The following is a 13,337-nucleotide window of genomic DNA, read 5'->3' as shown; positions in this document are numbered from 1 at the left end:
GGACTGGGAAGGAGTAGATTTGAGAGAGAAATTAAGAGTTCAGTTTTGGAATGTCAAGTTTGAGATGCCCTCTTAGTGTCCAAGTGGAGCTCTCCCTTGGTCACGTAAATATTATTGTTGTCAACTAACTGACATCCCGAATCAGGGTTCGTGAATTCAAATGCTTTCAGGGGTCAGGCAGGAAACACAAAATACTGAAATACAATAAGGAGAGGAAGAGACTGTGGCTGATGAGAGAGCAAATGCCTCATCTAAAGGGGAAGCCAACCCTGAGCCCAGTCTAGTGTTGCCATTTGGGATCTGGGCCTAGTGTTCCTTTACCTTCCCATTTCGAAATAGAAAGAAGAATCTGGACTTTCAACAACCAAACATTAGGGAAATAAAAAAGCTCCACAATCTAACACATTCAAGAAGTGCTCAGTTAAATCAAGTTCTGGCTGCAGGATTTATTGGTGTCTTTAATTTATTAATTGCTAAAAAAACCACTGGGTTTAGCATTTCTCTAATCTGCTTGACAGCAGAACTCTCTTTTCATGCAACATTTCAAGGGACAAGCATTCCTTGGACCATACTTTGGGAAATGCTGGTTATGCAAAAAGTCCTAGACATCTAATCAACCTATTTCCTCTTCTAAAATTTTAGGGAGTGTATTTCTTGCATTTTCAGAATCATAGTTGACCACACAAAAACACATATACACAGATACAGCCAATTCTGTTAGCTGTTCTAACATCTAATATCAGTCTTGAACGAAGTGTAAATGGAGCAGCTACTAAAGTCTTCCAAATTGTTAAATACTAAGTGGGACCCTGACCCTCTCATTGGTGAAGAAACACTTAGTGAAACCCCAGGGGCACTAAATCACTTCATTTCCCATCCCCTCTCCCTCCTGCATTGGTTGGGCTACATAATTTAGTGACAGGAAGGGCAGCCAATTACTACTATGCAGTTGGCAGATGTTCTTTGTTTTACTCATCTATGAGGATAAATAAATATGGATTGGCAAATCTGTAATAAAAAGACAAGACTTTTATTGTTGCAGGTCTTTAAAAATATCCTCTAGGATACATTAAAATACTTGAGGTGCAAGGCTTGTCTCTGAAGAATCAGACTGTGAAGTCTGTTTAAAAGAGTTTGCAATATAGTTGAGGAGATCAGTACATAAAAAGATAACAAGGAAGTGTCAAATGTCATCAAAAATTTCTATAAAGCTCAGAGAAAGGGAAGGTCAGCATGGGTTACTGGCCAGTGAGAGTGTCATCTGACTAGTCCTTGAGGCACAGGAGGTACTGAGTTGAGAGGAGGGTGGTGGGAATCCATGCAGGAAAGTCAGGAGCAGGGATGGAGATAGGGAAGTTTTGGGAGCCATGAGCAGGTTGGGAGGAAAACAGGACACTGCGGCTGGATCCAATCATGGTGGTCTCTTGACACTAAGTGAGGAAATCTGGCCTTAGTCATGTAGGGAACTGAAAGTCTTTGAAATAATCTGAGCATGAATCTTCCAGATTCAGGAAATTTGAGTTCAGGAGGCCACAAGGAAATCAGTGAAGCAAGAGTACTCTGCAGGACCCCAGGGTGAGGTGATGAGACTCTAGGCTAGGAAATGAGCAGTGAGACTAGAAAGAAATAATGATATTATGAGGGAGGAAATAATCAATGGGGCTTGTTAACCTAACACTGAATGTGGGAGAAACAAAGAAGACAGAAATGGCTTTGGCCTCGGGTCTAGACGAGAATGAGTATCCTGAGAGTGAACCGGTTTATACACACTGATTTAGGGTGACAATGCCACAGTTAAGTAGAAATGCCCAGTCAAGTCATTCATGATCTGGAACTAGAGCTCGGGAAGGGCAGGCAAATAATGTGCAGGAAATCACCACTGTATGGCATGTACTGTGTGCTAGAGCCTTTGCGTATATGATCAATTTAGGAGAGAAACAGCGATGGACTTTGCAATTTGGCACCATCTACACAGATGTCAAAGAATTGATGCTTTTGAACTGTGGTGTTGGAAAAGACTCTTGAGAGTCCCTTGGACTGCAAGGAGGTCCAACCAGTCCATCCTAAAGGAGATCAGTCCTGGGTGTTCAATGGAAGGACTGATGCTGAAGCTGAAACTCCAGTACTTTGGCCACCTGATGTGAAGAGTTGACTCACTGGAAAAGACCCTGATGCTGGGAGGGATTGGGGGCAGAAGGAGAAGGGGACAACAGAGGATGAGATGGCTGGATGGCATCACCAACTCGATGGACATGAGTTTGAGTGAACTCTGGGAGTTGGTGATGGACAGGGAGGCCTGGCGTGCTGCGATACATGGGGTCGCAAAGAGTCGGACATGACTGAGTGACTGAACTGAACTGAACATAGATGTCAGTCAAATCAGGAGAATGGTAACATTCAATGAAGACTAATTCATCATTTTCTCTATGTCCTTCACCATGAAAACAGCTATCACACACACACAAAATAGATGCGTTAAAAACTACTACATCATAGTCTGCCACAAGATCACTCACATTTTCTGATTTCCTTAAGCTAATACAAGATTTTAACAAGTGATGAGACAGGGAGGAAAAAGAACTGGAATGGTTCTTTATTCCCCTCTCCCTTGAGGCAGATGAACAGATACAAAACAGGAGGCAGGAAAGAACCAGAGGAGAAAGTACTTGGGAGAGTTTCCCCCTGCTGAGATAAACAGGAATGAAAGTAAACTCTTTCCTTGAAGAAGAATAACCATTTGAATGTTTCTTATTTTTCTAGAATGCATTATCAGTTTGTAGACATACTATTTCATTCCCATCATAAAACTTTCCATCCACAAACCAGCCAGGAGTCACACATTCCACCTCCAGACCTCTTCTGGCAGACCAGAGTCTCAGTTCCTCCCTGCTTTTTTGCATGCTCACCCGAGAGCTCAGGTAAAACAGGCAGTTCAACTAAGCCTGACAGATGTTTCTGTAACAGTCAGCAGTCTCTTCCACTTGCCACAGTTCTCCAGGGTGAGCAGGGTCGATCCCTTCCTTCCTTCAGCAGCCAGAAGCCCACACTGCTTAAAATGCCTCTCAATTTAAACGCTCAGGGCAGGGGGAAAACGGAGAAGCCATGACAAGAGAGGACAGAGGCAGGTGAAGGGTAGCATGAAATTGCAAACTTAGAAAGCAGCTTAGTGTGCAGTAGTAATTTAATTTAAATGTGTTTTCATTCACAGTACTCTTACTTTTTTTAAACTCTAAAGAGGTAATGCAATAAACATTATAACTATGTGTAATCACAGATTCAGCTAATGATATAACTGCTTCTAATGAACAGAATGTAGATGTCCTCTTTGAATTCCCCTACAATTTCTTGCTAGAAATAGGAAAGGGAGTTTGGAGTGGGAATCTGTAGACTGAGGGCTCTCTAAGGAACACCTCCAGAGGTGCATTCCCACCATCTAGAAGAAGGAATTCTCATGTGGAACTGGCATCTCAAGGCCCAAGTCTGTACTACAGAATATCAGATAACTGAGGTGTGCACTTCTAGCAAACTAGAAAAATAGCAAACTAAGCAAAATACTCTGAACATATAAAATAGGAGGGAAAAAACTGCACAATAATGTTCGCTAATTGGATGTCCCCCAAAAGGAAAGCTATTAGAAAAAGTTAACATCTGCTTATTGTGAAAGTCTATCACAAGATAAGATTATAATGGCAAATAATATTCAGTTAAGTGCTGGGCAAAAAAATTCACCTGTCTTGACAAAGAAGTGTATTCATATCTCCATACAACCTTGCCTGTATAATAGCCACTAAAGTAGTAATAAAGTGAAAATGGCTCAGTAGCGTCTGATTCTTTGCAACCCCATGGACTATGAATTCTCCAGGCCAGAATACTAGAGTGGGTAGCCGTTCCCTTCTCCAGGGGATCTTCCCAACCCAGGGATCGAATCCAGGTCCCCTGCATTGCAGGCAGATTCTTTACCAGCTGAGCCACCCGGGAAGCCCAAAGTAGTAATAAAGTATCTTGTAAACAGAAATAATTTACAGAACACGCTACATGGACTAATTAAGCAATAATAATTTAATTTCTCTATTGACTTCAATTTCTTGATTCTACAATTATATTTGTAACCTCATTCCTGAATCTGTTACCAGATTCCATGAAACTCTAAACAGAAGCTAGTGCATGGCTGACCAATGAAAGACTTGTTGGAAGATACCAAGTCCCTTTCCACCTCCGCAAGTGAGGAAGAAATAGCAGAACATTCATGTTCCAGAAGCCACCTTCTGCCCCCAGGTACAGACATGAGGAGAACACTGAGGACTTCACTTAGCCACTCTTCCTGTGGCTTGTACTCTGAAAAAGGATTCTCAGTTATAGAAAAGCAAGAGCAAGATCTTCATGACATCATCAGGCAGATCTACAGAACACAGTGAGTTTTCCTGGGGAATAAAAATCTTCACAACGAAAGTTTCAGAGTTAATTAGCAATCCCATCATATCCTGATGTTACTACAGTTGCTCCAAAATAACAAAACGCACTTTATACTCTTCTCTTACCTGCCTACTGTCCCTCTGGGAGGACGTCGAAGAGGAGGCACTTCTATGCGTGGGGGTGGATGTTTTATGAGCAGGGGATATGCCCTTCTCGTCTGAACTCATAGCTGCAGTTACAGTCTAGTTGAACGCACCGAAGACCATGCCAATCGTGTTTCAAATTCACAGACAAAGCAGCAGATGATTTTTTCAGCTTTAGTCCATTTCATGAATCAGGTTTGATGAGAAAAGAAGAGACAAATATTAAGGGTGTCCCAAACACCTAAAAGTAAAATGAACAAACAAAAAAAAAAGCTCATGTAAATGATTTGAAAAAACATTACATTAAAAATCATTTTATTTAGGAAACAAAGATGAGAGGAAGAACTCTGACATATTACTAAATATTATTTCTTCTAGATTTTAAGGTAGAGGATAAAAGTGTTAATATGTAACAAACATCTGTCAACATGGAAAACAGGAAGAGACCACATGTTAAAGTGATATTCTTCCACTGTATTCTCATTGTTTTAAAGCGAATTACAATGTTATGCTCTGGACATTCATGCCAAAGTACATCAGTTGCTTCCCCTGAAATGCAATTTCCCCTGCTCAAGGGATTATAATGGGAGCGCCATCCATATCTGTTGCCATTTAGTTCAGTCATTTCATACATGTGACAGTTAAATCCAACACAAAGAAGTCTGTGGCAAAAGTGAAAGTGAAAGGAGTTGATGCATTTCGTGCATCATATGATCCAGTGTTTGGGAAGGATCAAGGGATACACCAGTCCATCCTAAAGGAAATCAGTTCTGAATGTTCATTGGAAGGACTGATGTTGAAGCCGAAACTCCAATACCTTGACCACCTGATGCGAAGAGCTGACTCACTTGAAAAGACCCTGATGCTGCGAAAGATTGAAGGCAGGAGGAGAAGGGGATGACAGAGGATGAGACGGTTGGATGGCATCACTGACTCAATGGACATGAGTCTGAGTAAACTCTGGGAGTTGGTGATGGACAGGGAGGCCTGGCAAGCTGCAGTCCATGGGGTCACAAACAGTCAGACACGACTGAGCGACTGAACTGAACTGAACGGAAGGGATACACGTATGCACAGTTATTTGTACTTCAAGACCATAGCACACCAGCGTGACTCTCAACACCAACAGGCTCACAAGCATCTGCAGGCTGACAGGCATGTCCTGGGACTGGGGAAGTGATGGAGTTGCTTCAGTTATCCTCAGCCAAGAACCACATAATTTTTCATTTGTATTTGTATAAGCAAAAGTCTGCACTGTAACTACTATGGCTAAACACTTGTCCCTGTTGTTCAACTGGCAACACAGGTTGCTGGGAAAAAAAAATTTTAAGGTAAGCATGATAATGTAAGATGAAAAGCTTATACAACAATCTGTGTCCCCAAAGACTGACAACTAAAGTGAACTTTGTCCTCTTCTCAGAAAGTGGAAGGCCAAGTTCCAGGCCCAATCTAAATACCTTGAAGGAAGCATAGACCCTTGGGTAAGTACTTTAGCACAAATCAGAAACAAACAAACAAACAAACAAACAAAAAAACCCTGCTAATGATGAAGAGATTTCAATCTTTAGGCCGAAGAAAAGTGAGACCTGAACTTTCCAGTCCAGGGGCAGAGACGGTCAATGCAAAAAATCAAAAAAGGATGAAGATACATGGGGTATTAGGAGGACACACGGCAAGGGGAACTCACTGGGTCAGGAGGTCAGAGGTATCCCTGTGCAGGGGGGTTTGACCTGAGATCTGAAAGATGACAAGGAGTTAGCCAGGTGTCTGGGTGTCCAACTGGGTGTGATTTAGAAATTCATGCTGGTCAATACGATCAGAACACATGGAGACAGTGACATGAGGGTCAAAGAAGAGCAGAGTTCAATTCCTGTAGGGCATGTTCAGCACTCAGATTTTTGTCCTACGTCTAAGAGACCATAAAGAGGTGAGGTATAACCAAATTTGTATGCTAAAAGATCACTTTGGCAGCCATGAGCAGAACCAGAATGGGGAAGGAAAGAAGATAAGGGAAGCCCAATTGGAAAATAAAAGATGATGAACCAGAGAGGTGGCAGGACCACTCTGCACCTGGTCCTGTCAGTTGTGTCTCGATAAGGGGGAGGAAGGGCTTCCCTGGTACCTCAAACAGTAAAGAATCGACCTGCAACGTGGGACACCTGGGTTCAATCCCCGGGTTGGGAAGATCCCCTGATGAAGAGAATGGCAACCAACTCCAGTATTTTTGCCTGGAGAATTCCACTGACAAAGGAGCCTGGTGGGCTAGAATTCATGGGGTCGCAAGAGTCAGATACTGCTGAGCAACTAACACACACACACACAAGGAGGGGGAAACAGCAGAGCTCAGGATGATTCCCAGGTCCCTGGTATTCCAAGCGAGAGCTGGCCAAAGGCAATCAGGATTGACAGCAGGTCATGAGTATAGTTTCAGATGCATTAGCAGAGAGGCCCAACAGAGGCGTTCAAATGGAGGCAAACACATGCGTCTGGAGTTCAGAGAAATTTAGGCTGGAGATGAATGTTTAATAGATTATGTTAACAATACAAATATATCAAGCAACTTACATATAGATCATGTAAACTCTAAATTTCATAAAGCCTATCATTGTATGGTTAAAACCTGCAACATTATGTTAACTGATTATGTGATCTCAAATGTAATCAGGATTTTAATGGTCAACTGGCTATAGAGAATATTTGAAAGAACAATCCCAATAAGTAAAAGGCAAGTGACTATAAACTCGGAAAATCGGACTTTACTTGTGGTCCTTTCACAAGATTTCAACGCCATTGTCACCACAGGAAAAACAAAATCTACTTATCCCCCAAATTGGAAGACTGTCTCTTGAAACAAAACTAGTGTTTGGACTAATAGACATATAAAGAGCTGTAGAGCTCGCTCTTTAGCTTGAGATCACGTTTTGTTTAGTACTGGCAAGAGGCAGTAATAAGTCAACACTTATAAGACGATCAGCTAATCCTTCTCTTTTATGAGGTAGTCTAATAAATGTTCTCAAGCCAAGCTCTGGTGCCAGCAAACAGAAAGCAAGAACACTGCTCAAATTCTTGATGTGAAGTACTTTGCTTACTGGCCCAAGAAGCTTTCAAAGTAGATGCTGATACCCGAGAAAAAAGTATGGAGGTTCTGTGATGTGCTCAAGTGCCCCAAGGGATGATGCTGAGACAACCTAACTCATTAAACTTATCCACTTGGAAGTAAATATAACCCACCCTACATCAAGGGCCAACATTTCCTCTGATGTACTTTTCTTTTTCCCCTAATAGCACCCAACTGCACTTTCCTCATTAACATCAATGCTAACACTTTGGTTTTTGTTTTAATTTCAAATGATATTTTCAGAGTAACTTGTCTTTGAAGAAAGGGCAGCATTTTTGATTGAATTATAATTATGAATATCTCAAATAATGTCAAAAATGAGGAAAAAGTGAGTAAGAGAATTTAATTCATTCCATGAATTGTTTTTGAGGATACTGTGGTAACCTGCTGAGCTTCCCTGATGGTTCAGCCAGTAAAGAATCTGCCTGCAATGCAGCAAACACAGGAGATCCTGGTTGGATCCCTAGGTCGGGGAGATCCCCTGGAGGAGGAAAATGGCAACCCACTCCAGTACTGTTGCCTGAAAAATCCTACCAACAGAGGAGTCTGGTGGACTACAGTTCAAAGGGTGGCAAAGAGTCACACATTGCTGTTTCTATTATTTTTAAAAAATCTTCTTAAAAAAAAAGTTTCAAGTACCTAATATAAGGTTGAATGAAATGACCTTTAATGATCATTCCAATTTGATTATAAATCAAGTGTCTGATCAATGCTCTATTTCAAAATGACAAAAGTGTAAACTCTTTGGTAGGTTGCATCTATTTATTCTTTATTCCTAGAATGTAAGAAATATTGTGACATTAAAAAATACTTATTTCATCTCTGTCAAAGCACATATTTAGAAATCACCTAAACAAAATTCTAGCCCTATTTTAGATCATAGATTTTAAAGTCAACACCAACATAATTCCTATACTCAATGAGAAAAGTACTGTGGCTGAAAATAACAGCAATACAAGAATCTAACATGTAATTTTCCTGTCTTATTCCTCCTTCACTTATCAGTGGGATCACTACACTTGTTTCTAAGTGTTATAACACTTGCATTTACAGTGAGTGACATAAAAATCAGATTTATGACCTATGGATCTAACTAAAGCAAAAGGTGGCAGGGAAGTCTTTTAGAACTTGCTGTTTACAGGTATCATACATCACGCGTGTTCAGAAAAACATTTGAAACTGGGGACAATTTACCCCAGGCTAAGTTGTGATGCGGTAACAGAGAACTCCAAAATCTCAAGGGCCTACAAAAAAGGTTTATTTCTCACCCATTTACATGTCCATTAGAGGTTGGCTACTCTATATTGTCTTCATCCCAGGTCTAACAGCCCCATATGAAGAAGGAAAAGAGCCATGGCAAAACCATTAGACCAAAAGTTCTTAGAGCTTTTGCTTGTAGGCAGGACATGCTACTTAAACTCACAATTTTTATTGGCCAAAGCGAGTCATATGGACAAACGGAAGTCCATGAGGCATGAAAGTATAATTCTCTCAGTGACTACGTGGGCACAGTAATACAATGTATTGTATTTACCACAGGGCTTCCCTGATAGCTCAGTGGTAAAGAACTTGCTTGCCTGTGTAGGAGATGTGGGTTCAAGCTCTGGATCGGGAAGATCCCCTGGAGAAGAAAATGACAACCCACTCCAGTATTCTTGCCAGGAAAACCCCATGGACAGAGGAGCCTGGCAGGCTGCAGTCCATGAGGTACAAAGAGTCAGATACAACTTAACAACTGAGAATGAACGCATAGGCCACCACATAGGTATAACACAATACATTTCACCATCCTTCTAGTGGGACATTTAGATTGTATTCAGTCTATTCTGAAACAATGAGATTTATCATAGAAGGGTTCATGATAATTATATATTTCCACCTTTGATTATTATGAAATCACCCTTTGTTTTACTTTATTTGATAGCATTTGAATTTTTTTTCTGTTTGTAATTAATGAGATTTGGCCATGCTTTTAAACTTTCTACACTTTTGTATTATGTGTTCCTCTTAGTAATAATCATGTTGGGTTATTTAAAAAAAAATGAATTTCAGCTTTCCCCATTTCCATTTATTGTTTCACTAACAGTTCACCTTACCCCTGCCATACCATTCTACGCTATATTTTTTGGTTTGTCTTTGTTTCCTTTAATGCTTGACGGCTTTTCCTATATAATCTGCCTTTCTTTATACTACTGACTTTTCCATGGTTTTAATTGACTTTTATATTTGTCCTTAATTTGGAACATACCATTCTCCCTTTAAAATTCTATTTATTCTATTTATTTAAAATTCTATATTGGAACATACCATTCTCCCTTTAAAATTCTATTTATTCTATTTATTTAAAATTCTATAAAAACAGAATTAACTCCTTTAAGTTTCTCTCTCTCTCTTTTTTTTTTGGCTGCACCATGCGGCTTGCAGGATCTTAGTTCCTTGACCAGGAATCAAACCTATGCCGCTTTCCGTAGAAGTGCGGAATCCTAACCACTGGCCCATGAGGGAATCCCCCTTTTCCCCTTTGTACTGTGTACCTCGTCGCTCAGTTGTGTCTGACTCCTTGTGACCCCATGGACTGTAGGCTGCCAGCCTCTGTCCATGGAATTTCTCAGGTAAGAATACTCGAGTGGGTAGCCATTCTCTTCTCCAGGGAATCTTCCCAAACCAGGGATTGAAGTTGGGTCTCCTGCATTGCAGGTAGATTCTTTACCATCCAAGCCACCAGGGAAGCCTCATCCCCTCTTTAAGTCTCTCTAAATTATAGTGGAATCTGGGGTCTGTAAGTGACAAAGTCAAGAGTAAAACAGTATCTTTCAAGTCTTCCCTTGCAATATAAGCCTCTCCTCCTCCTGCTGCTACCCTCCACTGCCCCAAATAAAAAAAAATTCTCCTCTGAGTCCTCATTTCAACTTGGTGTGATTTAATGTGGACTGTTGCAGAACTGTACTTAGGATTCTAGAGCAATAGGGAGGAGCTGACACGACTTTTTCTCTCTGGGGCCAACTGGGAGCTCTAAGTGTGAGGACAGACTGAGTAAAGCAAAGATTTTTCTTCCCTTTGCAAGTTGTCTCCTTCTCCTCAAGACCAGCTGAGGTTCATCATAATCAGGCCCTGGCTAGACTTTCCTCAATGTCAAATCCCCTAGAACTGGGGTCTAGTCCTCAACATTCTGACATCAGACTCTGTTTTATGTCAGTGTTTGGGATATGGATAGCTTGCCTTTCTGGATTTGCATGGCTATTTATAGAGAATTAGGAGGAGCCTCATTAGAATTATCTAATGTCCTAAACCAGCCACCTGGGGTAGGACATTCTTATCAACTGACCTTATCAAGGTAAATATCATTGTACTGCTGGGTAGAATAAATTATTTTCTATCAGGATCATCACCATAGCAACGAATGCCCATTGTCATTATATATCGTACTCATTACAATATCATCATATATTATAGCTTTTTGTTTTTCCTAAAGAGAAAGGGTAGGAAAGCTTTATTTCTAAGGTCATTAATCTACAGATGAAGAAAAGAAAATTGAGGACTGATTTCAAGAGGGCAAGCTGGAGACTTCCAGGAAAGATGGCAGTGTGAGATCTGATAAGGGTTTTCCTAGAAAATGACTAAAAGGATTTAAAAAAAAAAGATCATTATTACTTATTCTAGGGAATAGTGGCCACCACATGCTATAAAATCTAAGGAATCATTTAATTCAGGACAAAACCAGAATATATGAAAACCAACATGTGACTGCCCTTCTTAAGACAGTCAAGTGGTGTCATAGGAAGGAAGTCTGGGAAGCTCCTCCAGTTTCCTCCAAGCTGGAGAGGAAGGTGGCAAGAGGCCTAGGGGAAAGGCTGGTCACAGATTACGAGCTTTCAGAGACCATGGAGGCACAGCTCTCCCAGCACAGCAAGGCCATAGGTAATTTGCCCTTTGCTGCTTCCCTTAACCTTGCCCTCTGATAAGCATCATGGACATGTCCTAATGCACCCTCAAAATACAGCTTCTAATCCCCAAGCTGGCCTCTGGTGCAGTCATTTACAACACTAAAAGGAATGACTACAGAAACAAACTCTCTACTTGCGACCATACAAGACTCTAATCCCTCCCCACACTCTAAAGGCTCTTTACATAATAAATGAGTAAGGCAAATCTATGTTCTTCCCTGGTGGTTCAGCGGGGACCACCTGCCTGAAATGCAGGAGGTGCAGGGGACCCAGGTTCAATCCCTGGGTCGGGAAGATCCCCTCGAGAAGAAAATGACGACCCACTCCAGTATACTCGCCTGAGAAATCCCGTGGACACAAGAGCCTGGTGGGCCACAGTCCATGGGGTCACAAAAGAGCTGGACATGATTTAGCAACAATAACAACAACAATGTTCTGTGTCACCCAGCCCTTCAAGATAAATATAGGGAAAGTAACTATAATTACTCTTGTATTTATCAGTTTAACTATTTTATTTATTTATATTTCATTTTTAAATAAAGAAAACAGGAACCATAAATATAGAAACAAGGCTATAGAAAGTATATAGCCAAGGGACAGAAGACACTAAATTATGAGATAATCGTTGCAATCTATAATAAACTAAAATAATAAGTCAAAGTTAGAATATTCTACAATCATCTTGACTTAAAAGGTACACCATCCATTTAATATCCATTTCCAAATATTTATGAACTCCTAACAAATATTGGAACACCTGCTTTTATATGTTTGTGTTCTTCTGTACACACACACATGCACGCACACGCACACACTCCAACCCAGTATCAAGCTTAATGGTAAAAGATGATTACCGTTTCCACTGATGTCAGCAACAAAATAATGATGCTGGCTGTTGTCCTATTGACACTGTGTTCTCAGAGTACTAACCTGTGAAAAATAAAACTGTCCAAGTGAAATGAATGAGAGAATCAAATGAAAATCAACCAGGAAAAAAAAAAGGTTACAAAATACACACACACCCATACACACCCACACATATCTTCATTTTTAAGTTAAACAAGCCAGTCTGAAAAGAATACATACTGTATAATTCCATTTACATGACATTTTGGAAAAGGCAAAACTATGAAGACAGAGAAAAAGATCACTGGCTGCACGAAGTGGAGCACGGAGGATTTTTAGGGCAGTTAAACTATTCTGTACGACGCTATAATGGTCAACTTAAAGCACGTTTGTCAAAACTCATAGACTGCAGCCAAGAGCGAACCCTACAGTAAACTCTGGACTTGTCAGTATAGGTCCACTGTTTAAACTACTCTGGGGTGGGACACTAATAATGGGCAAGGCTATGTGTTTGCGGGCGGCGGGGGAACTCTGTGCTTTCTGCTCAATTTTGCTGTGAACCTAACCAATATTAAAGAACAGCTTTCAATTTTAAAATTTATTTTAATAATTTAAAATATATTTTATATTTTTATGCTTATAAAGTTGTGGTGCATGAGCTCAGTTGCTCTGAGGCAGGTGGGATCTTCCCAGATCAGGAATGGAACCCATGTCTCCTTCATTGGCAGACAGATTGTTTACCACTGAGCTACCTGGGAAACCCATAATCTCTGTTATGCTGTAATATAGTAATCTCTTTATTTGAGAAATGTAACTTGTGCTGAGGTATTCTCTACTTGGGATACATGTCCCTAGATTTAATAATTATATATT

General features: G+C 40.6%; 1 protein-coding gene across 2 annotated transcripts in view; it reads right to left on the bottom strand.

Moving 5' to 3' along the window:
• Window positions 1-13,337, bottom strand: part of OSBPL6 (oxysterol binding protein like 6) — a 122,504-nt gene that overhangs the window by 86,730 nt on the left and 22,437 nt on the right. For both annotated transcript variants that reach the window (XM_040227710.1, XM_040227711.1), the window contains one exon: window positions 4,539-4,797. In XM_040227710.1, the coding sequence (XP_040083644.1) occupies window positions 4,539-4,640 (102 nt within the window). In that variant the 5' untranslated portion in view covers window positions 4,641-4,797. The remainder of the gene's footprint in view (window positions 1-4,538; window positions 4,798-13,337) is intronic.

This window comes from Oryx dammah, unplaced genomic scaffold, assembly GCF_014754425.2.
Source record: "Oryx dammah isolate SB20612 unplaced genomic scaffold, SCBI_Odam_1.1 HiC_scaffold_27, whole genome shotgun sequence".
NCBI classification, from domain to species: Eukaryota; Metazoa; Chordata; class Mammalia; order Artiodactyla; family Bovidae; genus Oryx; species Oryx dammah.
This window is presented reverse-complemented; position numbering and strand designations above follow the sequence as displayed.